Genomic DNA, 26,989 nt, shown 5'->3' on the forward strand with positions numbered 1-26,989 from the left:
ATCCCCATGAGCTTTAGGTGTTTAGTGTTCAAGAAGAAAACCCCTACACTAAGCCTGGGCAACATGGTGAAACCCCATCTCTACAAAAAATACAAAAATTAGCTGGGCGTGGCACACACCTGTGGTCTCAGCTACTTGGGAGGCTGAGGTGGGAGGATCACCTGAGCCCAGGAGGTCAAGGCTGCATTGCGCCATGATTGCGCCACTACACTCCAGGGCCCACACAGTGAGACCCTGTCTCAAAAAAAGATCCCCAAACCAGCCTACATTGTTGCCTGTCCTATTCTGTGCCTTTGGATCTATACTGACTATTCGTCTGTCCCCCCTGTCCTTCTAGCTCCTCACAGTTCTCTGCACAGCTGTTTTTACAAGTATCATGCAAACCTGTCTCTGACACTTCTTTCTCATGAGGCCAGACCCACTGCTCACAACTCTGTGCCCTGAGGGCTGCTGGGTGAATTGCCCCAATTCACTCTTGGGAGGGAGCAGCCTTCCCAGGGAGTGGATGGAGTTGGTGGTAGCCCCTTGGCTAATTTATGAAGGTCTCTCAGGTCCATAGAGACCAACTTCACACAGAGAACCCATAAGACCCAATTCCTTCCAGCAAGGATCACTTTCTGACCTTCCAGGGAACTGTACTATTGACTGAGTAGAGCCACATTGGTACTGGGCACACTGTGAGCACCTCCCTGCTCCTGAGTCCTCAATGGATGGTACAGGAGCACCACAGACAGGGGACAGAATGCTGACACTTAGGACTGTGTGATCTGAGCAAGCCAGCAGCTCTCTGGGCCTCAGTTCCTCTGGGCATGAAGCGTGGGCCACCCCGAGCAGGAGTGCGCACAGGGTGCACTGCACGTACCTGGCACAGGAAGCATTGAGAGGGGATACCTTCCCCTGAAAACCCCTCCACAGTCAGAGGGGAGAGAAGCCAGCAGAATTCCTGCCCCAACTCCTTCTGGGGCCTGACAGCCAGTTCCTCAGCTAGCTACACAAGGAAAGGAGCCCCTGCTCACCAGACACTGGGCCCTGAAAATAACTCTGCAAGTCTACCTCAGCCCCAATCCAATTTGCCAAGGAGCTAGATAAGAACTGAGTGCTAATTTGGCCAATTACAGATGACCAATGGCTACCTCAGATCCAGGTGAGAGAGCTGAGGAACAGATGGTTGTGTGTATTATTAGGGAAACTTGAAATTAGGCAGGTGGTGGCAGGTTTCTAGCCACATGTGGGAATTTTTACAAATGTGGGCCAAGTTTACAAAGAATAATAAACATATTCTTACTTTATTGTGCTCTCCATCTTCGAAGCTGCCTCATGGAATTGCTGTGAAGACAGTTTATACATCTCAGCATTCTACAAGGAGAAAAACAGAACTGGTTACCAAAGACTGAAATTTCCCTCTGCTCCCTCATAGGATGCAACCACATTAGAAATTGACAGATGCTAATTTCTTGACCGGCATCAAAGCCGACTGGTGATTAATCCACAGCTTGGGTTCCAGCTCCACCACACATGGCTGCTGCTACAGAATCCTAGAGTAGCAATGGCTGCAAGTGCGTTATGAGATCCTCTAGCTCAGGGGTTAGCAAACCACGATTTATGAGCAAAATCCGGCCTGCCACCTGTTTTTGTGAATAAGGTTTTACGGGCACACAGCCACGCTCATTTGTTCACGTATTGTCTGTGGCTGCTTCTGTGCTACAGCTATGATAGAGACTACATGGCCTACAAAGCTTAAAATACTATCTTTAAAGAAAAAAATTGCTCAGTCTTGATCTGGTCCAACCCCTATTTTACAGGTAGACTTTCCTTCCCAGAGAAGTGAAATGACTTGTCCAAAGTCACAGAGCAATGGGGCAGTGTCAGGACTACAACCCAGGTGTCTGGATTCCCAGTCTGGGACACACTCTGCTGCCTACCCTGACCACCCTACTTATTGGAACAGGAATCATCTGTCTAGATTGTTGAGGGGAGCATCCACAGGCACACACTTAATTTGTCCTGAGATCACCCAGTACGTGTGCACCTACAGACCTAGGTTTGTGGAGGGAAGGCCCAGGCCTGGGGGCAAAACACAGCTGGGTCTAAGTCCTGATGCCACCACCATGTGGCTGTGGGTAGGTTATGGAACTTTGCTGTGCCTCAGAGGCAAGCTGCTCCAGGCCACAAAGGCCCAGGCCCACATCTTCCTTTCTTTGTGAAGCTCCAGCACCTTCGCATGTTCTGAGGGGAGACGGACATTAACACATATGCTAGCAGCCTCCCGCCGTGCTCCAGGTGGGAGTGTGGTGAAGCCCACGCATGGACGTGTAGGCAGCAGGGAGAAGGCCAGCCTTGGGCTGATTCATGAGGAAGCAGTTTCAGAAATGAAACAACCTGAGGTGGGGCAGGGCCCGTGGTCAGACCTCCCCAGTGCGGGTGAGGAAGGCGCAGCAGATGTCACATGGAGTTGGCTTGAGGTCAGATCTTTTGCAGACAACCACATCTACTCCTCAAAGCCTCACATGGGCACTTTGGGAGGCTGAAGTGGGTGGATCACCTGAGGTCAGGAGTTCAAGACCAGCCTGGCCAACATGGCAAAACCTCATCTCTACTAAAAATAAAAAATTAGCTGGGTGTGGTGGCAGGCGCCTGTAATCCCAGCTACTTGGGAGGTTGAGGCATGAGAATCGCTTGAACCTGAGAGGTGGAGGTTACAGTGAGCCGAGACTGCCACTGCACTTCAGCCTGGGCAACAAGAGTGAAACTCCAAAAAAAAAAAAAAAAAAAAAAAAAAAAAGCTCATACAGGCAGCATGATTATTCCTGTTCTACAGATGAGCAAATGGGAGCTTCAGGCCTCAGGTACCTACTGAAGGCACAGATCAGTCAGTCATTGAAACACGCTTGTGTGGCAGTGAAGGAACTTTAGAGCTGCATTGCCTTGCACATTTATAGGACTTCAGCTAGGCTCTCTCTGCCCACTAGGCACACAGCTAGCCTGGCTGAAGCTGGGCAGACAGGAAATGAGAGGTGCGCAGGGGCAGAGCTACTCAGGGAAAGCATTTCCTGTGCACCATGGACCCCCTCAGCCTTCTACAGGGAAGGTAACTGAGGCAAGGATGGACCCCTACCTCCACTCCATGCAAACGCCCTTCCGCCACAGCCTGGGTGGGGATCGCTTAGCTCTGTCTGAAGTTCCCCTTCATGAGACCTCATCAGGAGACGGCATGGACCACAGACCCACATTTTGATTTGTGCTTTGGCATATGCTGGTGGTGTTCTTTGGGTAAGTCACTTCTCTTAACAGCAACACAGGGTATTACCCAGCCTGCAGTTAGCGGAGAGACAGTTTGGCACACAGCACCCACCTCAGCCCACCACAGCCACTGAATTTTCCAGAGCTAAAATATGCCTCATCCTAAGCCCCGCCCCCCACAATTCATCCTGGCCTACTTCCTTTCCCACAAAACAACCTCATGGCTCAGGCCTTCTCTTTGAGCCAAACCCCTCTTCCTATGGCTGTGCCCACAGGACTCCTGAGTGTCAGGTCACCGTCCTGCAGGCCCAGGCACCTGTTGCCGACCTTCTCAGAGAGCGAATCCTTGACCCAGATGGGCTCGGCCCGCTGTGGGCTTCAGGAGACACTCAGAGACTATGCTCAAGATGCCATACTGCCAGAAATAGCCTGGCTCTGGTGAATTTGGATAGCGCTTGGGTTTGACTGCAAGCTCAGTTTGAACATGTGGTCAACTTGATTTGTCACAGGAAGTACCCACAGGCCAAGAAGTGGCGGTGATTACCCTGCTGCAGCTTCCTCTATTGTTCCTCAGAATGACTCAGAGAAATTCCCCATCCTGTCCTGTCCTGACCTGCCTACCCTCCTCATCTAATCTGCCTGAGCAGACCTACAGGGACGGATGTCCTCACAACCGCAGCTCCCTTGGCACTCGAAGGTCTCCGATTCACAACTTGGGACTACCGAGCCGGCTTCCTGTGTTCACAAAGCTGCTCATCCATCAGGCCTTTCCAAGGCTGCTGGACCCAGACTCCCTCTTCTGGGGAGGCAGGGCACTCTGTGGACTCCTCAACCAATCACCAGGTCAGGGCATCTAGAAGGACTGGACACTACCAACGTGCATACTGAGAACACGCCAAGTGCCAGAGGGTTCTGAGACAAGTGTGGCTTGCTCCCTGGCCTCGTGGAGCTCTGAGATGGTGGCATCATAATTACAATGGGGCACTCAGCCAGTCATCCTAGGTGCTGTGGGGCACCTGAAAGGACAGCCTGGCAGAAACCATGGGTCAGACTGACTTCCTGGGAGCCAATACCTAACTGAGGCTTAATCTTTTTTATTTACACTAAAGAATGTTTTTGAAAAGTACTTACATATGGTTTTAAAAAACAAAAGTGGAAAGCATGGAGGGTATGCAGTGAACAGTGAGCCTCTTGGCCAGTCTGGACTCAGCCCTCAGTGTGTGTGAGCACACACGTGCCCCACTTGTTCCTGACGCTCACTGGACTGCAGCAGACACAATGTGCCACACCTCATCTTTCCACTGATCCTCAGAGACCTCACCCACTCTGGCTGACCAGCACTTAGTAGTAGGAATGAATACTTTGTAGTATCATCCCTTGAGTATCAGTCAAGCAGCTACCCATCCTTGTACAGAGGTCATTTCTAGTCTTCTACTATTATAAACAAAGCTAAGAGGAACATCTTGGCATCTAGAACTTGGTGCCTAAGTATATCTGTAGGGAACATTGTAGAAGTCAAATTCTTGGGTCAAAGGGTATATCCATTTTAATGAATTTTAAAGGATGAGCAGAAATGAGCCAAATGAGAGGGAGGTCTCCTGAACATAGGCAGTAGTGCGAGGAGCCTGGGGCTGCCACAGGGCTGTGTATGGGGCAAGAGATGCCACTGCTGCTGCAGAGGCACAGGGCAATGGCCAGAAGGGGATGTGGAGGACACCAGCTGTAGGCTCAAAAGCTTGGACTGCACCTCATGGGCAATGAGGGTGAAGAAGGCTTTCCTTTCTCAGTGATGGAGGGGCAGGGAAGATTTTTTTTTTTTTTTTTCCTGAGGCAGGGCCTCACTCCTGGCTGGAGTGCTGTGGTTGATCATAGCCCACTATAACCTCGACCTCTGGGCTCAAGCTATCTCCACCTCAGAGCCACCCCAGTAGCTGGGACCACAGGCATGCACCATCCTGCCCAGCTAATTTTTGTACTTTTTATAGAGAGAGGGTTTCGCCATGTTGGCCAGGCTGGTCTCAAACTCCTGGGCTCAAGTGATCTGCCTGCCTTGGCCTCCCAAAGTGTTGGGATTATAGGTGTGACCTACTGTGCCCAGCTGATTTGTGTTTTTAAAAGAACATTCTGGCAGCTGTGTGGACGATGGCGTCCAGTTCTCCCTGGCTAGGCCATCAGTTCTAGAGAGCTCCTGGAACCCTGCAGCACAGTGCCTGGGAAGGCAGCGTGACTGTGCCTGTAAAGGAGCCCTGCTGCCCACTGAGAGACACTGGGAAACTTCTCTGAAGTGCACTCTACCGAATTCTCACACATTAACTAGCACCCAGTGACCAGGGACTTTCCCGTCGGACTCTTTTGTTTCCCAAATTTGCAGTCTTTTCCTCTGCCCTGTAAACAGCTGCCCCTCCTCCTCCTCCAGCTGCCCCACATGCACATCTGAAAGCAGGAGGCCTGGCCTCCATTAATTAAATCTGCCATTAAAAATTAAATAACGTGAGTAAGAAGGTGTGAGTGTTATCTCCATGGGTTTCCAAAGTCACAGTGTTTCTTCAATTACTTCCCGAGCAGTTTTCATATTTCATACTGTCTGATTTCTCCAAGGGCCTGGATCTGTGAGATCAAAAGCAAGGGTGAGGGTGAGGGAAGCATGGTGAGGAGTCCAGGGAGGAGAAGATGACAAAATATGTCTGAGCAGAAGAGATCACCCGGCAGCCCCTGCCCCAAAGCCAGAATCCAGGTGCGGGGCGGGAGGAAGAAGGACATGGGGCCCAGAGGTCTGAGGGGAACCCCCATAACTATAGAGCAGCATGGGACCAGTGCATTAAGGTGTGTGTAATCACAGATGTGAAGACAACAGAGTCTACTCTGTGGAGGCTGGGGAGAGCAACTTTTGGACTGGAGCCCCGAAAGACACCCCCCACCCACCTCCCGAGTTAAGAGCAGTCATTCACAGCCTACGGTGTGCACAGGCTATGCTGGGCGCCATAGGAGAGAAGGAGCCTAAAAGGGTCATAACACTTGAGGATTTACATCTAATAGCAAAGAAAGAACCAAGGTCTCAGGAGCAGTCCAAGAACAGAGCGGCAGCACAGGGCAGCAGCAACGTGTGCATGCCATGGTCAGACCGCCTGTGCAGGGTCAGGACCCACCTCTTACGGGTGTGTAACCACAGGCAAGGGTCAAGACCTCTGGGTCTGTTTCTTCAGCTTCTTATCTGTAAAATGACAACAATGACAGAACTTCCTTTCTGCAGTTTTGTGGGAATCGAATGAAAATGCGTATAAAATGCTTAGAACAGTGCCTGGCACAAAGTAAATATTCAATACATGTTTTAATAACTAAACCTCTCCTACTCAAATGCATAAAAACCAACCAAGTATAATATATATTTGCAAGAGAGATCTGAGAGTATCAGAAGAGTGAAGTCTCCTTGGGGATGTAAACTCCACACAGATAGGGACTTTAGCTTGTTTTGTTCACTAACCTATCCCCAGAGCCTATAACAGTGCCTGGCAGACAGCAGGCCCCCAATATAAAGTTGAGTAAATGGACATAGGGGTCAGAACCACTACAGAAAATCCGAGAAGATGATCGCACTTGAGAATATCCGAAAAGATGATCAGGACCTAGTCATTTATAGAGCCAATCAAGAAAGTTTGCTGATTCCCACTATTCCCACTCTGTGCCAGGAGGCCCTGCTCTAGGGGAGCTGACAGGCTGGAGTGGAAGCCAGCTGAGAGTAGCACAGAATCCGACCAAAGCACAGAGGAGGCTGAGGGTGGGGCCAAGATGGGTGGGAGGGAGTGAGAATCAGGAACCTGGAACCTTTCCCACAAAGTGAGAACATTTCTCCAAATGCTTTGGGAGAATGCAGGAGCCAACAGTCATGGACTGTGCTCTGCTCCCACTAGCAATGTATTCAAAACTTCAATCAAACAGTGATATGTCCACTCACAAGGTTCGACAGCCCTCCTCAGGCCAGGCACTGAAGCAGAGACTTTCCAACAGGTCAATTCCTGGCAAGCTAAAAGCAGTATTTCACGGTAAGAAATACCACCCCTTTGACAGATGAAGAAACTGAGGTTCAGCAAGGCAAAGGGTCCTACTCTGGGTGTCAAAACTTCAAGCAAAACAACAGGATCCGAGGACGGGCCTGGTGGCTTTCCACACAGTGTCAAGCCTTCTATTCTACCGAGCTGTCCCTTGGGAAGAAAAATAACAAACCAAAGGCCATGCAGATGCCAGCACATGGTTCCATGTAGAAAAATGTGCAGCCTAGGATCCTGCTGCCCAAAGCAGGGGAGAAATTCCCAGCAAAATTAGTGCAGGTGGGAAAAGGGCCAAGCGTTGACAATGCAAGTAAATCCCAGAAATCTGAGAGGAACAGATTGAAGACAGGAGAGCCCTATGCCAAGATGCTGTCAACATGGCCAAACGCTGGTCATCTGGTGAGATTTGGAACTTAACAGCCTAATTATCCAAAGCTTCTCAAAATTCACAGGAACGCTACATTTTAAGGGAAGTGAAGAAAATAAACACATTCAGGATTCGGAGAAAGAGTTTCTGATGTGAAAATAGTAAAAACCACAAATAAGTGAGAAATGAACACAAGTCTTTTTAAAAAGGTCCAAATAATCAATATAAAAAATTAAAAGCTCAGGACATGCAGTCAGCTACCCATCCAATGAATGAATGAATGAGAATTTTAATTTTGTTAAGTGGCTGCACATCTGGTACTTGGCAAACTTACGAGGCTAGTCGGCTATGCCCTACTGTGCTGTCATCTGGAGAGGGAGACCCCTCTTTCCTGACTTGCTCTTCACTTACCCAAAACAAGTGTGCACAGACCCTGAAGAGATTCAGAGATCTGCCTTGACTAGAGTCAATGCAAAGTCAAGTGAACCTTCCATGCAACTTGTAATTCCTGAGACCCTAGGCTGGTGTCTTTGCCCATTCCCCTTCTTAGCTATCTCAACTCTACCAGTTACCTCTGAATTCCCATCGTCAGATGACTTCATTTCCACCCAAGAGACAATAGCAGCTGCCGCTGGGCATACATACCCCCAGCACTTTCCACCAGGGCCAGGCATGCCTCTGCCCACACCCATGGCCCCTGCACCCTCAGAAGAGATGCCCACCAGCCATCTGGGTTCTTTGTTCCAGCATCTACTGTGACATGGATGATGACTCCCCCTTCCCTGAATGTGCCTCTTCATTGGTCCAGGGAGAAAAATGTCTACCTAGCTTTCAGGAGTGCTGAGGATCCAGTGAATAATGAATGCAAACAGACTGAGCACAGCAGGAACCAAGAGAGGTGAAGTCCTTGACTTCACAGAGCCAACACTTTGGATATGGAGGGGAAAAAAAACAAAACCACAGCAGGCTAAATAAAGTGAAAAGGAGCAACAAGGTAGGGGTATTGTTTTAAATGATTGGCTAGGGAAGGCTTCTCCCTCCTGCACCCCCGGCTGACACTGGGCAGAAGTCTGAATAATGTGAACAAGAGAAGTAAGTCAAGACTGGGAAAAGTCTGGGATGAGAACAGGCCCAGTGTAAAGCAGCAAGATGAGCACAGTCAGAAGGTGTTGGAGGGCATGAGGCACAGATGCAGGGAGGGCCAGTAGGGTTGGGCCTCAAGCCACAGAGCCCGTTCCAGAGTTGGTAGGGAGCCACTGGGCTTAATCAGGGAAAAGACCCCATCTGATGTCCATTCTGGAAGGACTGCTGGCTGCCATGTAATGGTGTTGACTGGGAAGAAAGAGTGGAAGCGGCCGTCAGCCTGGAAGCCCGGAGGCGGCTGCAGTGGCCCAGAGTGATGGGTGGGTCATTAGCTGAGGGAATGTGGAACACCATCTCCACTAGTGGCAGTTCAGAATGAGACAACACCACAGGCTTGGACCTGCTAAGTTTTAAACATAGAGGAGACAATGGGTGGGGAAGTCAAGATAGCAGCTGGAGTGGGAGTGAGGTGCTGAGGACGGCCTGGAGTCTAAGACGCAGATCTGATGGCGTCTGTGCAGCGTCTACTCAGGAAGGCTTGGCCCTCGTCAGAACTGTGCTCCATCAATGATCTGATCCCACTCGTATTTCCTCTTTCCCTCTGCCAGTCAGTCTCCTTCCAGAACTCTCCTATTACATGCCCTCGTCTCTTGGTTCTCGCATCATGTCCCTGATTCCTGCAGTTCTTAAAGTACTGAATACCACTAGCTATCCAGCTCCTGGAGGGCTACCTGTCATTCACCACTGCTTCCTATCCCATGGGTCCCTATCTCAGGCTGCAACCAAATTCAGAGAACCCTGTCTCCTTGCTTGTTACCTGACTCCTTCCTTTTCTGTTCCCTGTCACTGCTTCCATTCAGTCTTTATCATCTTATGAGTGGACAAACACAAGGATGCATCTCACATAACCCCCATCCTGGCCACCCTGCTGCTCCATCCCCTGACTGAGGCTACAGGGACAACCCTCCTCTACAGCTCTCAGCTGAGAACTTGCATGGTTCCCCTTGCCTGCAGCATGACATCCAAGACGCCCCCTGTGAGGTCGGGCCCTCTCTGGTAAATAATCTTGGCACTGTCCCCATAGGCGCTGCACTTCTCCTGCAATGCCTTGCTGTTTCCAAGCCTCCATGATGTTCTAGATGTTCTTTCCTCTGCTAATTCTTCCCTGTCTACCCGAGAAACTCCTGTTCATGCTTTGAGACCCAACAACCAGGTCATCTCTGCTGAACAATGTCATTCTTCTCCCAGGCAAAACTAATCATTTCCTTCCCAGTGTGCTGTACCAAGACACTTTTCAGCGGCATTTCCCACTGCAATCATCTGCTGACATGCCTGTCTCCCTGGCTTAGACTGGGACCCGAATGGGCTCAGAGTCAGTTTTTTACCTTGATGGCTTAATGCTTGGCCAACCATGGGTCTGACAGATGCCTGCTTGAAATATGAATGAAGGCGCTGTTTCTTGGCTCATTCTGGATGTGACACATTCCAGACTGCTCTGCCCTCATCACCTCTAGCTTAAGGTAGTCAAGTCCACTGCTCCCGCCCCCGGCCTAGCCTCCTGGAGGCAGCAGGGGCAGTCCTAAAAGCCATGCCTCAATACCTCACATCCTAGCTCAAGCCCCTTCCCTCCTCCACCAGGGCACCCTACCCTTCCCCTTCTAGGTACCTCGTTCTGGGACATCTATTCCATGTCCTATTTCTTAACACAGCTGGCTGGCTGCCATCTAAACCTTGCTACAGTGTGAACTGCTAATTAGAGTGTTAGTGAGAGTGGCTTTAGGTGAGACCCTCCCAGAAATACTGGCATTCGTGAGAAGGAAGAGAAAAGATCCCTCTATGTCACTCTCTCTCTGTTGCGGAGTCCAAGGCTTACAGCCGAGTGTTCTAGACCATGCCTCTTCTGGGTCTGTGGCTGAATCTATCATTTCAGTCATTACTGGGGTGTGCATATGCTGCTGCTGTATGTAGTTGTGTGTATATATGTATGTATACACACACACACACACACACACACAGACTTTGCAAAGAGTAGAGCAACAGATAAGCATAAAGCTGTGTTAATTAGCAATAGCCGCACAGGCTTTTTAACAAGGTGATTCACACTGAATACTAAACAGCAGCCATCAGCCTTTGGGGGAGTGCTGAGTGTCATCCCAGAGATATTTTTCACTGCAAGTGGCCAAGACAAGTGTTTGAGTGGGAATGACCCACCTCTTTGGTGGACTTTGGCAGTGGAGCCCCAGAGGAGACACAGACAAGGGACTTTAGCCTGTAGTTTCCTGGAAAGGGCACACACAGGAATTTTTGAAGACTACAGGGCTAACCAAATCTATCCAGTGATTTGTAAGAGGAGGGACTAACCAGGGGTGAGAGGCAGCTCTGTGACACTGTCCCCGTAGGAGACAGTATGAGGGAAGGGTTTGTGTTTTGGTATAAAAGATAACAGAAAAAGTGTTCAGAGGAATGGGATTATTCAAGAAAAACTTCATGGAAGAAATGCCTGATCAACAGTTAAAGGCACAAGATCAAAGTCCCATTTAAAGTGATGTATAAAAACAAATTTTTAAAATTATGCTATGGTATGTGAAAGGTAAATCTCATCCTACCTAGACCCAGGGCCTGCAGATGAGGATGGGATCCCCTGGAGCCAACCTGAGGCCAGGGAGAGGGTGTTAAAGTAGAAAGGAAGGTAGAGAGCTTCAAATGGCTGCAAAGTACAGAACAGCATTTAACCTGGGACAGAAGCCATGTGAGGGCAGACAAGGAGGGAATGCCACAGTGTGCTTGCAGTAAACAGGATCGACAAGGAAATCTACTGCCGTAATCACTCCACTGGCAGGGTGTGGGAGGAGGCAGGGCCGTCCAGCTGGGTGGCACCACTATCTGCACAAAGGCTAGGCAGCCAGCCATGCCTTGGTGCTGCTGGGTGGTTGGTTTTTACATTTGCAAAAACATACTCCAGTAAATGAATATCTAAAGAGTTTGAAAACAAAATGCATAGCACAACAGACATTTTTTAAAAAATCAAGGGACACGAATTTTAATTCTGATTCTGCTACTTACTAGTGATCTGACCCCTGAATAAGATTGTACAGAGTCTTGACGGTTGTGGATTGCTACGATTCTCTGCAACAGAGTAGAAGAGTAAAAAAAATCCAAGGACAACCCAAAATCTGGGAAATCCAAGGTTGGGAGGGAATTCCAGGGTTAAGGGACGTTGTGCCCTGAGGATCCAGTGCGGCTGCTCAGACTGAAGGCGGGGGTGGTTCTCTGCATCAGATCTACAGACACTGTGCATTTGAGCCAAGCAGGCACTAACAGACGCTTCTGCTCTTTGTGCTGATCCTAGAGTTCCGCTTTCAGGTGGAGTGTGGAGGGAAGGCTGGACAAGGCACTGCACTCAGCGTTTCTCAGTGTTGGAGATGCTCAGCCCTCCTGACAGCGGCCAGCCACACTCCTGAGAGCAGGCCCCAGTTCCCCTCAGAATACCCCGAGGAGATGGCCGTGCCCCCAGGCAGGCAGCTACAAGCATGCCTCCTGACCTTCCTTTGCAGGGAACTCACCACGGACTCCTGACTTAATCTCTGCCTGCTCAGTCGTCGGCAGTATGGCAGTATACAGCCTTGCTACTCAAAAGATGTCTTCCGTGCCAGCAGCACCAACATGGCCAGGAAGCCTGTTGGAAATGCAGAATCTCTCAGACCCTTCTCCACACCTGCTCTTTACAAGCCTGCAGGTGGTTCACGTGTGTGAGCTCTGAGGAGCACTGGGTGTGCAGAAGGGAGGCCTCTAAGGGTCTTGGTTCCAAACACTACATTGATTTTTTTTTTTTTTTTTTTTTTTTTTAAGACACAGTCTTGCTCTGTCGCCCACGCTGGAGTGCAGTGGCATGATCTCAGCTCACTGCAACCTCTGCCTCCTGGGTTCACGCCATTCTCCTGCCTCAGCCTCCTGAGTAGCTGGGACTACAGGCACCTGCCACCACGCCCAGCTAATTTTTTTGTATTTTTAGTAGAGACGGGGTTTCACCGTGTTAGCCAGGATGGTCTCGATCTCCTGACCTCGTGATCCACCCACCTCAGCCTCCCAAAGTGCTGGGATTACAGGCTTGAGCCACCACACCCAGCCTACGTTGATTTTTTAAAAATATGAATGCCCTTGGTTGGGTCTTGCTCTCCTCTTCCTAATAGTCCTTCTATCCTTCATGTACCTGCAGTTCCCACTGGGCTCTGGAAGGCAGCCATGCTGTGGCCCTTGACTCTAGGCCAGTGGTCCCCAACCCTGGCTGTGCACTGGCAAATACCTGAGCCACTGTTACACATTCTGCCTGAGCCCACCCCATACCACAGAGACCCTGATTACTGGTCTAGGGTGGGCCTTAGGCATCAGTATCTTACAGAAGCTCTCCCAAGATATTCTAATGTGCAGCTCATGTTGAGAATCATTGTTGTAAGGTCAGGGAATCTGGAATTTAAACTGGAGACCTGAGTTTAAATCCTGGGTTCTCCACTCACTAGTTTTATGCCTTAGGATGAATTACTTAACCTGCATGTTCCTGTTTCCTCATCTAACAAATGAGGGCAGTAGGAGTAGCTATCTAGTAGATCTGGTCCCTCCCTCAGAGGAATACTAAAGGATTAGACAATGCAGGGGGAAAGCTGAGTACAATGCCGGGCAGTGCAACAAGCACTCAATGAGTGACAGTGGCTACTGGCACCACTTTCACACGTGTGGTCACACAGGAGAACCGTGACCCTCTAGTTATCATGACGCTGTTGAGTCTTCTCTTACTAGCACCACCCTTCCTCACATGGCATAATTTCAAATGTTCCCCAAATCCTGCTTGCACTCTTTGAAAAGAGCCTCAACTGATCTATGTTCCAGAATGAAATATAAATCTAAGATGTAGTCTGAGTAGGACTTTCTCATACGTATTATACTTTCAGAGACACAGTCTTAGATTGCATTTGGATGGTTCCATTTGAGTCAATTCCTGTTGGTGGCCTCTTTAGCATCCATTCCTTTTCTCCCTTTCTGATAGCTCCCACTTCCCATGGGGAATCCATGTACTTCTAGGGAAGTGGACTACAGCCCCAGATCCACAGGTGGCAGGATGCGACTGAGGTCAGGCCAACTACTGCATTCCAGTGCCCTGGCCACAGGACTGATGAGTAACTAAGGTGGTCCAGTCAGGATGAGTGAAACTTAGGACGACTGCCAGGAATTCTGAGACACAGACAGCATCTCCTGTCAGAGGAGGGCAAAACTAAGAGTCAGAGAAATGAGCAGTTTATGGGTGAAGCTGACCATGTAGGCTACACCACCCTGGGTCTCCTGTTACACGTTTCTTAGCCAGTAAGTTAGTCAGAGTTAGCCTTTTCCTTCTTGAAGCTGATGGTATGCATCACCACTTGCCCCTGTGAAGCTGTTTCAGCACCTGCTCTGTGCCAAGTGCTGTGCTGGTGATACAGTTCAGATCTCTGTCGCTGCCAAATATCATGTCAACATCTCCCCAGTGTTGGAGGTGGGGCCTGGGGGCTGTTTGCATCGTGAAGGTAGATCCCCCATGAATGGCTTAGTGCCATCCCCTTGGTGATGAGTGAGGTCAGGCAAGATCCAGTTTTTTAAAAGTGTGTCGCACCTGGCCAGGCGTCATGGCTCACACCTGTAATCCCAGCACTCTGGGAGGCTGAGATGGGCAGATCACCTGAGTTCTGGTGTTCAAGACTAGCCTGACCAACATGGAGAAACCCTATCTCTGCTAAAAATACAAAATTAGCCAGGCGTGGTGGCACATGCCTGTAATCCCAGCTATTCAGGAGGCTGAGGCAGGAGAATCACTTGAACCCGGGAGGCAGAGTTTGCAGTGAGCTGAGATCGCACCATTGCACTTCAGCCTGGGCAACAAGAGCGAAACTCTGTCTAAAAAAAAAAAAAAAAAAAAAAGTGTGTCACATCTCCCTTCCTTCTCTCTTGCTCCTGCTCCAGCCATGTGAGACACCTACTCCCCATTCGCCTTCTGCCATGACTGGAAGTTTCCTGAGGTATTCCCAGAAACAGATGCTAGCACTGTGCTTCCTGTACAGCCGGCAGAACCGTGAGCCAATTAAACCTCTTTTCTTTATTAATTACCCAGCCTCAGGTATTTCTTTACAGCAATGCAAGAATGGCCTAACGCAGAAAGCTGAGTGACTTACAAACAGTATCTCCTTTGATTCTCACAACACTGGAAAGGTAGGTGTCACTCCATTTGACAGGCGATACATGCCAGGCTCAGAAAAGTCAACTGATCTTCCCAGGACATAGAGGTAGGCAGTAAAAAGGCTAGAGTTAAGATCTGGTCTCCAACTCCATATCACACTGAGCTTAATGTCAAGGAAAACTCCCAAGGTCTTTTCCGTTCACGTTGCTACACACTACATGTACAGTGAGTTTTCTGGGACATAGCAAAAAAGCCCAATACTTTTTCCTGTCAAATTTCAACACAAAAAAATTAAAAAACATACAATTTAACAAATAGGATCTGGTGAGATTGTGGGAGACTGACTTATCACTGTGACAATCAGGACACTGCTGGTTTTAAGTAACAGACAACTAGAATCAAAGTGGCCTGATCAGCTCAAGGGAATTATTGGCTCTCACAACTTTAACATCCAGTGGTGCTGTACAAATCAAGTGGCTAGATGAGATCACCACAAATTTGGTGATTTCCATCTCCTGGCTCTGCCTTCTTCAGGTCAGGTTCATGCTAAGCGTGGTTTTCCTCTCGGTTGCACTGCTGAGGGCTGCAGCAGGAGGACAAAGTGTCCCTTTCCAATGCGCTATGGAAGGGTACTCTCAAGACCAGGAAAGGTGAATGGATGAAATAAAAAAAGAGCTGTGCTCTCTGAAGCCCAAGGGATTATTTCTCCCAGGTCCCCAAACTTCTCTTCTGTCTTCTGGGTGGGCTGTGTCATCTAAAGCAACCACGATAGACAGGAGGATGGTGTATGTACATCAACATCAGTGACTTGGAGAACACATTAGAATTAGCACTGGGTTCATCTCACTCAGAAACGCATGGGCTATATCAATAGAAAAGGAAGGTTTCCAAACGAAAATTCAGATACTGACACCGAAGAAAGGAAAATGGATTCCAGGCAGCCCAATACTGCAAATGTCTTTGACGGTCATTCAACACATTTACTACCCATCCAAGCTTTGGAAAATTTTGCAGATTTGATGAGTAGGTTTCTTCATCTTTATCTAAATCGTAATCAAAACAATGACCAGGATAGGAATAAGGAAAACTCTGTGGGTTAATGTTGATGTGTTTCTTAGCATTTTTCCAATATGGTAATTAAACCTATCACACAACCTGGGCATCTCAACATTTAGCCACCTGGCCCAGAACGATGTCATCAGATCCCACCAAACACTGCACAGAAAGGCAGTTACAGTAAACTTGAGCTACATAGTCTACTCTTTTAGACATCACTGAAGAAAACAATGTTAGCCTGAGACCCTCAGAGTCAGTGGTGGCACCCAGAGCCTCACCTCTGTGTCTAACTGCCTGTAGGAACCAAATGCCCCACAGGCCCTCAACACATGTACATTTGATGTACTTACTACTGCCCATCTTACCAATTTCCTCCTTTTAATATTTACTGAGGTGAAGTTCACATAACAAATTTAACCATTTTAAAGTGAATATTTCAGTGGCATTTAATAAATTCACAGCCAGGCATGGTGGGTCACGTGCATAATCTCAGCACTTTGGGAGGCTGAGGAGGGCAGGAGTTTGAGACCAGCCTGGTCAACATGGCGAAACCCTATCTCTACTAAAAATACAAAAATTAGCTGGGCGTGGTGACCGGTGCCTATAATCCCAGCTACTTGGGAGGCTGAGACTGGAGAATCACTTGAACCTGGGAGGCAGACGTTGCAGTGAGCTGAGATTGCACCACTGCACTACAGCCTCAGCAATAAGAGCAAAAATCCATCTCAAAAAAATTAAAAAGTAAATTAATTAATTAATTCACCACCAATGCCTCTATCCACTTCCAAAATATCATTCCATATAAAACCCCTTATCTCCCTGTTTTCCTTTCCAGTCCCCACATCTCCTCTGTGCCCCAGCTGGCCAGATGCATGTCCAGCGCCGTGCCCGGCACAACTCAGGTGCTCAGTAAATAAGTAACTGTGTCTATTCCTGGTGACTTCCCAGCTGGGAAATAAAGGGAAGCCCAGAGGGGCAAGCAAATAGCAAAACAAAACAAACTTTCCCAAGTTTTAATGTTCAGCTTTACTGGGGAAGAGCATGGGGACCTCATTCCCAGCCTGACTTTGGAAGGACAGTCCAGGGGGTGTGAGCTGGGCTGGCGGCAGGGTGCTGATCTTGCACTGGGTCCTGCGGACCTGAAGGGCCCCACCCACAGCTGCCCGAGCCTGTAAAAACTGTAACAGAGAAGGAGGCCACTGCCAATCAGCAGAGCACAGTATTCGCAAGACAGGTTTTGCGGGGCCTCTCCATGCACCAGGGTGGTCCTCATGGCGACCCTGTGGGAGTTTCCATGTTCCCCACTTCACAGGCAGAGACCGAGAATGAAAGACTCATCTAGGGCCACAATCCCACTTGGTAGAAAACCCAGGACTGTCCACATGCAGAGGGCTCCTATGCTGGGGTGTACATGCCCATAAGGTACCAGGCAGCTGGAGGGAAGGGACAGGGAAGGGAAGAGCATTCCAGGCAGAGCAAATGGGGAGCCAAAGGGCCTAGGGGGACAAACTGAAAAACGGTCAGAATGGCTAGAGGCTCAAAGTGCCACTGCAAGTGATCTCATTAAATCCTATCAGCCAGAGAAGGCTGGGAACATCGTCTCCTTTTTATAGCTGAGAAAACAGGTTCAGAGAGATGAAGAATGTTGTTCAAGGTCACAGAGCCAGTGAGTAGTGGAGGAAAAACTTAAACCCAGGTCTGTCTGACTCCCAAAACCACGAACTGCCTACACTTTCTGCATCAGACAATAGGGAATAAAAAAAAGTCTTTCAGTAAAAAGCTAGTAAGAAACAGGCACAGGATAAAATCAGATGAAAAAGCAGGTTTGCTCTGTTAATAATGTCCTAGTTAAAAGAGTAACACCCTGTCTCTAGCACATTAACCCACAGCATCACCACTATATTAATCCAAAAGAAGAAAAATCTTTCACAGTCGTTATCTATTGATACCACGGCATGCTTATGAAGAGAACCTTGTCCATGGTCATAGTACTTAGAGATACCAAGAGGATTAATGGTTCCTGAAATGCAGCCAGTCTCGATGAACAGAGATGCTAGCCCTGCTGCAGCAGCAGCGTCTGTGGGACCCTGGGGAGTGTGCGCCAGCTGGGGGACCCTGTCAGCGCAGCTCTCTCTCCCTGAACAGCACAGGCCGTACATCAGGACCCCACACTGATGCTCTGCCCCTCATCCCTTCCCTTCAGCTCCCATCTGACTCTCCACACCTCGTCCATGTTGGGGAGTCTATGCTGATGCACTCTGGCAGGTTAAGGTCCTCACTGGTAACCTGGACTACAGCAGTAGGAGGTGTTCCTTCAAACTGAAAGGATGGGACAGGGAAAATGCAGAAAAGCGAGGTCCTGGGAAAGAAGTCTCAGGAGGTGAGGGTCCATCTCCACCACTCACCGTTTCCCTCTCTAGCCCTCATGTCTCCTCTGTGCTCCAGCTGGCTGAACTGGAGCATCATGCATGAGTCCACATACCCTTCGAGGGTCTGCTAGCCCACTCCTGCCACTCCAGAGGTTGACATCTAGGGAAACATGTCTCATATGAGAGGCCCCTGAACTGCTCACTTCAGTTGATCTGATCACAGGGCAGCAGATCCACAGCCGGGTTGATCAGGTATGAGAAGAGAAGCTGGGCCAAGCAGATTTCCTTTGGGAATAGACAAAGAAGTGAGTGGCCAGTTGGCAATGGAGGTAATGCAAGAGGAAGTCACCGGGGGGATTGGGGCTGAGGTCGACCAAAGATGAAAGGAACTCTGAGAGGCCAGAAAAAGCAGATGGGCTATGTGGAGACCGGGCAGCAGGGAGCAAATACAGCTAAGCACAGAGAGGGCAGAGACCTGGCCAGGAGCCGTCCAGGGCCCTGCCACCTCCTGGTTCTGGGCTAGGTACATCTTTAAGATAAAGTTCATTTTATTGAGAAGACTACCCCAATCTAAAGTACTTTTTGACAAAGTCCCAAAGAGCAGAGGAGAGAGAACATATGCCCTCCAGGGTGTAGGGGTTAAAGCTTGAAGTTGCCCAAGGCAAGGGAAGATAAAATTGCTTTGAAATTGCTTGTTTTATCTTGAAAAGTAACTTGACTTTTCCATGCTATTTCATAATATCAATGTTTGCTTTAATATAAAAATAGCATCTCTCCCCTCAAAGCTTCATGTAAAACTGACGTTCCAGGAAGATGTGCCCTTCCTAGGCTGTGGTTTCACATCTTCCACCCTGGCAAATGAATAGGCAACCCTGGGGGGCACAGAGACCCCGGGGTGGGACTTGCTGAGCCAGAACATCTCTCAGAGCCCTCCCAGCTCTCCCTAGCACACCGTGAGCCAGAGGCTTGGCAGTGAATAAACACCCTATCCTTCGGTGCGGCAGAGGCAAGAGGTCTCATCTCTGATCCATCTTCTGTATGGCAAGCAGGCAGCCACACACAGCAGCTGCCCTAAGGCCTTTTAGAAGGCTTTCGCTCATGCCTATTCCTACCAACCTAAGTCACATGGCAGGACGCCAGAAAGAACTGGAAGGGGTGGGGGATGGGGTCAGCAAATACAGCAAAGGAACAAGTTTGGGGCCAGCAGGAGTCACACCCTCCTGCAACCAGCTCTGTTTCCATGCCTAAAAAGAACTATAAAGGGACACATACAAAATCTAGTGATTTCTAGGAAAACGCTTGTTCTCCAAATAATGGGTGTTTGGTTCTGTTGCTCAAGACAGAGGGCCTTTCACTGGAACTTGAACACAAATTTCTAGTGGCCCAAATGACATTTCCACCCAAGTATCTTGTGAACTCAACTTCAGTGTGTGCAGAGGGCTATTATTTCCTCTCTCTAGTCCTCCCTCTTTTCTCCTGCTGCAAATAGCCTAGAATGATGGACACAGATGCTGCTGCCGATGAAATGCAGCCAGCCAGTAATGGTCATTCCTATCTGTCACCCCAGCACCCAGACCCTCATGAAGCTCTTCCTTCTAAATAGCTCTCAGAGGAATACTTTCCTTCCGCTAACTCACTGTGCCCTCCGGCAAGTCACCTCACCATTCCAGGTTCTAGCAAAATGAGGCAATTAGATCACACTGATTTGAAGGTTCCTTTCAGCTTGAAGAATCTATGATTTTAGCTATGCAACCATTAGCAAGAATGAGAAAGGTTTATTATGATTTTAGCTATGCAACCATTAGCAAGAATGAGAAAGGTTTATATATACAACAGAGAAAGAACTGCAAGACATATTATTAAGGTGAAAAAAGCAAGCTACAGAACAATATCATGTGATTTCATTTGGGTAAAGTATATGCTTGAATATGCATTAGAAATTTCTGAAAGGATACGTAAGAAAGTGTTAATAGTGGCTACTCTCTGGTGAGTGGGATAAGGGGTTGGCAGAAAAAAGATGTTCAATCTTGCATTGACTGAAATGTTTTACCATGTACACATGTGGCTCTTTAAATTACATGAAGAGGTGAATGGAAAGCACCTTTTGTTGCACGTGTCTTTGCAGTGCCTCCAGATATCTCCTGCTGTCGCACACACTGGAAGGACAACGGCAGTGCTGCTCCCGCCGTGGCTGTATGGCCCAGTCTGTGATCCCTCCAGACCTCCTTTATGTGCCCAACACCACCCCTTCACCAGCCTCCTGCTCCGTCTGCTGGGAGCTCACACTCAGTCTGCCTCCCATTGTCATGGGTGTGTGCTGACGCCGGCTGGATGGCCTATTGGGTATCCTGCGCGGTGCTGAGGATTGAGCACACACCGAGGAAGAAATGGGCCCTGTCCCTGAGGAGTATCTAGTCTGGAACAGAACTCCTCTCCCCTACTGCTTCCTGTCTTCCAAATGCCGCTTCCATCCATCCTGTTCCATGCACAACAGCATCCTGCATTCCATGCCCCTTTCTCCATATGTTTAATGTCTGTCCTTTGTCTTGGAAAGGCCTGAATTCTTCATGAGCCTCAAGTGGCCCCAAAGAACAGAGAACCTGCTTCACAGAGACCCTTGTGTGCCTTTAAGAGATCCCTGGGCTCCTGGCAAACGCTGAGGAAGGACCAGCCCCCAAGGGGCAGCACGTCACTTCTTTGGGCCTTCACTGGGCAGTGCCAGGTTGTGTCTAAGAAAAACACATGGCCTCAAGCAAGGGGGGGGGGACATTGGGTGTGCCATGGGGCATCTCAGGAAAAGGGTTTGAAGTGTTACCATGACGCAGCTGCCTCCCAGCTAGAGGAAGGACAATCACAAAGGTGAGGAAAACACAAAAACCTAACCGGGTAATAGCCAAGCACAACCTCCTAAACGCACCTGGTTCTTCTGGGTGGAGCCCTGGAGGTGTGTTTGCAGCCCTCTCAGCAGCACAGCCCCCGCCTAGGGCAGGGCCATCTCGAAGCCCAGCTGCCTCCTACTCTGCCAGTCACCATCCCTTCTGGGGTTAGGGGCACCAGGACATCTAATGCACATCCCCCAGGAGTTGGCTGCTTCTCCCACAGCTTTCAGCCACCTGTTTTTGGGTGGCCTCTCTTCCAGGCCTAAGAGCAGGGTTGCACAGGACACCCAGGATAGTCAATGCATCTGTACTCTGCTGAAGGGGTCTGGCCCAACCAAGCCATGCTTTAACTATCTCCCCTTAGCGGGGTTCAGTGTTTCTCCCCAGGTAGAGCCCTGCTGGCTATGGGGGTTCCTTTCATAGGCAAATTTCCCTATAGACTGAACCCCTGAATCTGGAGCCTCACTATCATTGCACTGTCATTTTATCTTTTGTAATAAAGGACTAGGACTCATTGGATTAATGGCTTTTATCATAATTCCTGAGCAAGAAATAGAAACTATTAGGCATGCTCAATGTCTGTCTTGACATCATTCAAGGAGGCCAGAGCACTGATGGCAAGGTCGTCAATTCCCACAGGGCTAGACAAAGTAGAGAATATGAATGAGTCACTCAGGGCTACAAGACACCTCAATGACAGAGAGTGGAGAGAAAAAACCTGCTATCCTCAGGAATCCAAATAATTATATACTGTTCTATTCAAAGCCTAGAGATCACTCAATTAAAAATAAATCAGCGGGCTGGGCGTGGTGGCTCATGTCTGTAATCCCAGCACTTTGGGAGGCCAGCCGAGACGGCAGATCACTTGAGGCCAGGAGTTCGAAACCAGCCTGGCAAAACCCCATCTCTACTGAAAATAAATTAGCTGTGCATAATAGCGGGTCCCTGTAATCCCAGCTACTTGGGAGGCTGAGGCAAGAGAATCATTTGAACCCAGGTGGCAGAGCTTGCAGTGAGCTGAGATTGCGCCACGGCACTCCAGCCTGGGAGACAGAGCAAGACTGCCTCAAAAAAAAAAAAAAAAAAAAGACTCAGCTGAAGAGACTTTCAGGAAATAAGAACTATTTGAGAAAAGGAAATCATACCCAGTCAGCACCACTTTCACCTGAGACAGACACAATGGCAGGCAGAAGTGCCAGGCAAGGCATGGGTGCGCTGTGTTACAGCGGAGGAGCTGCGTTTGTTTTTAGGCCTCGAATCTAAGAGGAACAGAGCATGCCAGTTCCTCAGGAGTTTCTAAACTCACATCTCATATGGAAATGAGAGTAAGGGAATACAGTCTGGAGAAGAGGGGCTTTATGCAGAGAAGGAAAGGGGCACAAATGCCATCTTCAGGGTCTTGAAAGCTGGATGTGGGCTAGGGATGGACCTGTGTGCCCCTGGAGGGCAGAAGCAAAACCGTGTAGCAGGAATTTCAGGGGTGCCCAACGCTGAAGCAGCTTTAAGTCTCAGGGCTGTAGGCAAAGAAAGGAACTACACTGTGAAGTTGTGAGCACCCTACGGCAGGAAAGACCAAGGTGAGGAGCCATTTATTGGGGATGCTGTGGAAGAATGTTCTGGATAGAGTCAGGGGCTGGGCTGGATGACGTGCATGGATTAGAAACCCAGCTGGGTTATAATGTTTTCCATGGCTGTTGTTTGAGGTTTTGTAGTCTCTTTAAGTCATAGCGCCTTAACTAAAGAACAACCAGCTCTCATGAGAGGGACTCCAGGCCTGTACAAGCACGGGACTCAATGTTGGAGCTGAGCCCGCCCAGGCTGGCGCTTAAAGGGCCATAATGACATCCTCCAGAGGAGGAGCTGCAGTAGGCACAGAGGATCCTCCCGATGTCTTGCTCAGAGCTGAGGCTTTGGGTCCCCATGAGAAAAACCGTGCAACACGTAGGCTGTGAGACACTGTCGCTGGCCCTGCCTGGACCAAGGCCCCTGCGATGTCTGCCACAGGCTGCACAGGATGCTTCTCCTGGACACTCCAGCTCAGTCACAAGCACAGGTGCTTCCCAAAAGCTGGTGGCTTAGATTTCATTACCCCAGAACACAGGGCCACCGTTGCAGATCTGGAACACGGCTAGTTCCAACTCACATGCCCCCTGCCACCAGCCTTTCTTCTCTCTCCCCACACCCAGTGGTTCAAGCCAGGAGCCTAAGGCTGCCCTTGATCTAGCTCCGTCTTACTTAACCCCTCAAGCCCATCAGTAAGGTGTCATTACCCCAAACACATTTCAAGCCCAAGCACTTCTCACAACCCCACTCCCTCAACCCTGGTTCCAGCTGCCCCGTTTCACATGGGATGGCTGAACAGCCACCTCCTAATGGATCTTCTAGGTTCCAGACTCACCCTACTGGCTTACCCTCCTCAAGGCAGCTGCAGCCATCTTCCCAAAGTGCAAAGTCACATCTGCCTCTCATCCCTGTGGGATGACCATGGAACTGCCTCCTGGCCCCTACCGAGGCCTATCTAATAGGGCCCTCCTGCCCCTCACTGGCCTCACCCCTGCCGCCCCTCTCCCACTAGACTCCTGGTGCACTGGCCATCCCCCTGCCCTGTAAACCTGCAGATGCATTTCCACCTCAAAGCCCTGCCGTCAGCTCTGCCTTCTGCTCAAGGATCTTCCCAGAGCTTGGATCCAGATCTACCCCTCGATCGCTTCCATGACTGCCACCTCCACATTCAGGTCTCAAGTGTTACTTGCTTAGGGAGGCTCCACAGGACCAGCTAATGCAACCCCCAGGCCTTTCCAACACGGTATACTTGGGCTGCAGCACCCTACCAGCGCCTGACACGTCTCCACAGCATGCTGGTCTACTGGCTGTTTCCCTACTAGGATATGTCCTGGGGAAGAAACAATGTCTTGTTTATTGCTGACTCCCCAGCACCCAGGGCAGTGCCTGGTACATAGTAGCTGCTAAAAATTCACCCCATCCCAATCCGCCCCCTGGCCAAATTGCAATCCCACTGGGCACTTCCTAAAAAGTCCCTCACAACCTTTTTCACTGAGAAATTCAGTACCATGTAGCTTCAATGCTTCCCCATCTCCAACATTCCCTCCTCACTCCCTGGAGAACCCCAGTCAAAGTGAGACACTGTGCCTTGGAGGGAAGAGCCATAGTCCTGAGGTGGACTAGGGACAGAAACAGGCTGAGAACCGCTGCTCAGAAATACATCTGGAAAAATCAAGCCACTGAAGGTGTTACTTACTAAGTTATACAAATAATCATAAAATCTTACAATGTTGCTCTAGTAGGGTTCTTAGAGAACATCTAGCACAGGGTTTTTTAAATTTAGGCTAAAGAACTGTTTGTTGTTCAAGTGGACTCTTACTCAGAAGCCCCACAGCTACAGAAATGCAGGCACTGCTGCTTTGTGTATATGACACAGAGCCCAGTCCCTATTCTCATCCCCAACCTCCCCTCCTGACTCTATCCCCCAGAGGCCTCACGGAGTCCTGGGGCTGTACAGGCACAGTCCATCAGTGGGTCTGATGGAACTAACCCAATGTGCCTGTTTTTAGGTGGGACACTGCAGCCCTCTCCCAACACCCCCCCGCCAACCGAAAACCAAGGGACCTCGTGTGCCTGTGTCACCGAGCCTTGCAGGACCACAGCAGTCAGCACTGGGGGCTAGAGCTGGCTCCAGGCCCTACCCATTCATGAGGGACATGTACATGCCTGGGAAGTGGCTGAGCCTCCAGCCCTTGTTCAGCTATTGATGATTTCTGCAAAATGCTGACAACTCCCGGGTTCACCTACCACCAGCAGGACTCCTCTCAGCCACACAGGAAACCCACCCACTTTCCAGGTGGCTGGCACATGGTCTAGGAAGGCCCCGACAGTGAGCTGGAGCACCTTGGGAGTCACCTCAAAGTCCCTTCACCTGGCCCTTTCCACATGGGCCGTGCAGCCCACAGGGGAAAGGGTGGCAGTTGTGGTCAGCCTCAGGCCTGGACAAAGAGCTCACCAACGCTGTCAGCTCAGGGCTGCTGGTTTGGCCCCTTTGATGGTTCCTCTACCCAGGGTACCAACAAACCACAAACGCAGGAGCAGGGTCCACCCCCACACCTCCCTGCTGGAGCACTTTCTGCGGACCTAGTCGGAGACTGCAGACCAGGCACCAGGCCATCTTCTGGGGTTGCTGTGGCAACAGGCTCCTTCACATAAATAATATTCCTGACACTCACGGAGTCCCCAGCTCTAGAGACTCTGGGAAGGAAGTGTAAAAAGGCAGAGGGAAAGATGTGCAGTGGTGGTATACAAGAATACCCTGCAGCAAGGATCCCTGAATCATAAAGGCGATGGCAGCCAGGAACATGGGGGCCCAGGTGGCTGGAGAGTCTGGCCACTGTGCACAGAGGCAAGTGTGATGGGCACAGTCTGCTCCTGCAGACACCTGCCAGCCAGTGGCTCAGCAGGAGCTGGGTGGAGCTGTGCAGCCCTGGTGGGTGCTGAGGAGCCCGAGTACCAAGGGCGCCAGGTTGCTGAACTGCCAAGTCCAAAACATGTCACCCCTTCCAGGCTAGGGTACGGCATGGAAGTGACTGGTGTGTGGACTCTGCAGCGCCTCATGCTCTGCAGGTATGTAGGTACAGGACGCTGGTCTGCAGCCTCCAGGGCAGCCCTTCTCAGTGACACATCAGTCACCTGGTACTGTGGCCCCAGCTCCTACCACTACCTTCAGGCTGAAGACCATGCCCCTCAGTGCCCTCAGAAGCCTTGCCCTGGGCTCCTCTCTCGACATCACCTCTGGTGCCCACCAGAGCTGCTTCCCTCTTTCCTAGGCCTTCTAGTCTACCCTGACCCCACCACCTCCTTCAAGAAGCCTCCAAGGACCCAACAGAGCTGGGCAGCCACCTGGGGCTTTCTGCAGCTCCCCACACCAACCCGTGCTGGTCACTCACCCACCACTCTCCTGGGGCTCCTAGCACCGTACAAGGGACCAGGCCTGTTTTTTGTGTCTCCACACCCATATAGAGCCGACCAGAAGTCCTGCTGTGGGGCTAAGCACCACACGTGGGCCTCCCTGTGGCAGGGGTACTGCACAGGGATGAGGGGCTGACTTGCCCACTTTCTCCCCAGAGCGGAAGCCCAGGGGACCCTCATGGTCAGCTCCTCATGCTCACAGGGGCTACCCAGCTCAGCCCCATGTAAAAATGTGGCCATAGGAAAACGAGCACTGCTCCATGGTGGGGGAGCAGGCACACCCGAGTGTGACCAGAGAACAGGTCTAATGCTTTGTCTCCACCATCCCTTCCTCACCAGAAGAGGGCTGCCTCCTGTCCCTGGTGAAAACCCGGGGGCCCCAGATGGCTCTTCTGATCATTTTCAGAACACTCTCATCATTTGTCCAGGTGGCCTCCAGAAGCTCCTCCATCTCAGCAGGCAGCAGGTGGGGCACAGCAGGGGGAACATCCCTTATTGACCCTAGTGATATTAGCTGGAGTGCAGTGAGTGGCTTGGTGGCTGTCGCATGAGGAGTGGCTAAATGGATAAATATAATTAAGTGCAACAGAAGGGGAATTCTTCATTGTGCCTTAGCTCAGATGTTAGATAACAGAATATGTTTCAAGGGGCTCTTTATCAGCTAGGGCTAGATTCAGCTACAGATAACAGAAAGCCTACAGTAATAGTGGCTCAAACCACATGGAGAGAAAGTCCTTTTCTCTCTACAGAAGAAGCTGAGATGCAGGCAG

General features: G+C 49.9%; 1 protein-coding gene and 1 long non-coding RNA gene across 24 annotated transcripts in view; both read right to left on the reverse strand.

The window, feature by feature from the left end:
• The window catches only part of CHCHD6 (coiled-coil-helix-coiled-coil-helix domain containing 6), a 246,887-nt gene that overhangs the window by 52,818 nt on the left and 167,080 nt on the right, over positions 1-26,989 (reverse strand). For 20 of the 23 annotated variants that reach the window (XR_013413425.1, XR_013413424.1, XM_077990940.1 and 17 more), the window contains one exon: positions 1,286-1,356. Coding sequence is in view for 18 of the 23 variants with exons in the window: in XM_077990940.1 (XP_077847066.1) it covers positions 1,286-1,356 (71 nt within the window). In the remaining 5 variants the exon portion in view is untranslated. Of the gene's footprint in view, positions 1-161; positions 1,357-26,989 lie in introns of all 23 variants that reach the window. The other 3 variants (XR_013413428.1, XR_013413427.1, XR_013413426.1) reach the window with 2 other exon arrangements.
• LOC144339357 (uncharacterized) lies at positions 12,547-26,657 on the reverse strand. Its single transcript, XR_013414331.1, has 3 exons — positions 26,531-26,657; positions 16,691-18,047; positions 12,547-12,630 (listed from the first exon to the last, which is right to left on the reverse strand). It is a non-coding gene; the product is annotated as an uncharacterized LOC144339357 (long non-coding RNA).

The sequence above is a fragment of the Macaca mulatta genome, chromosome 2 (assembly GCF_049350105.2).
Source record: "Macaca mulatta isolate MMU2019108-1 chromosome 2, T2T-MMU8v2.0, whole genome shotgun sequence".
Classification (NCBI taxonomy): domain Eukaryota; kingdom Metazoa; phylum Chordata; class Mammalia; order Primates; family Cercopithecidae; genus Macaca; species Macaca mulatta.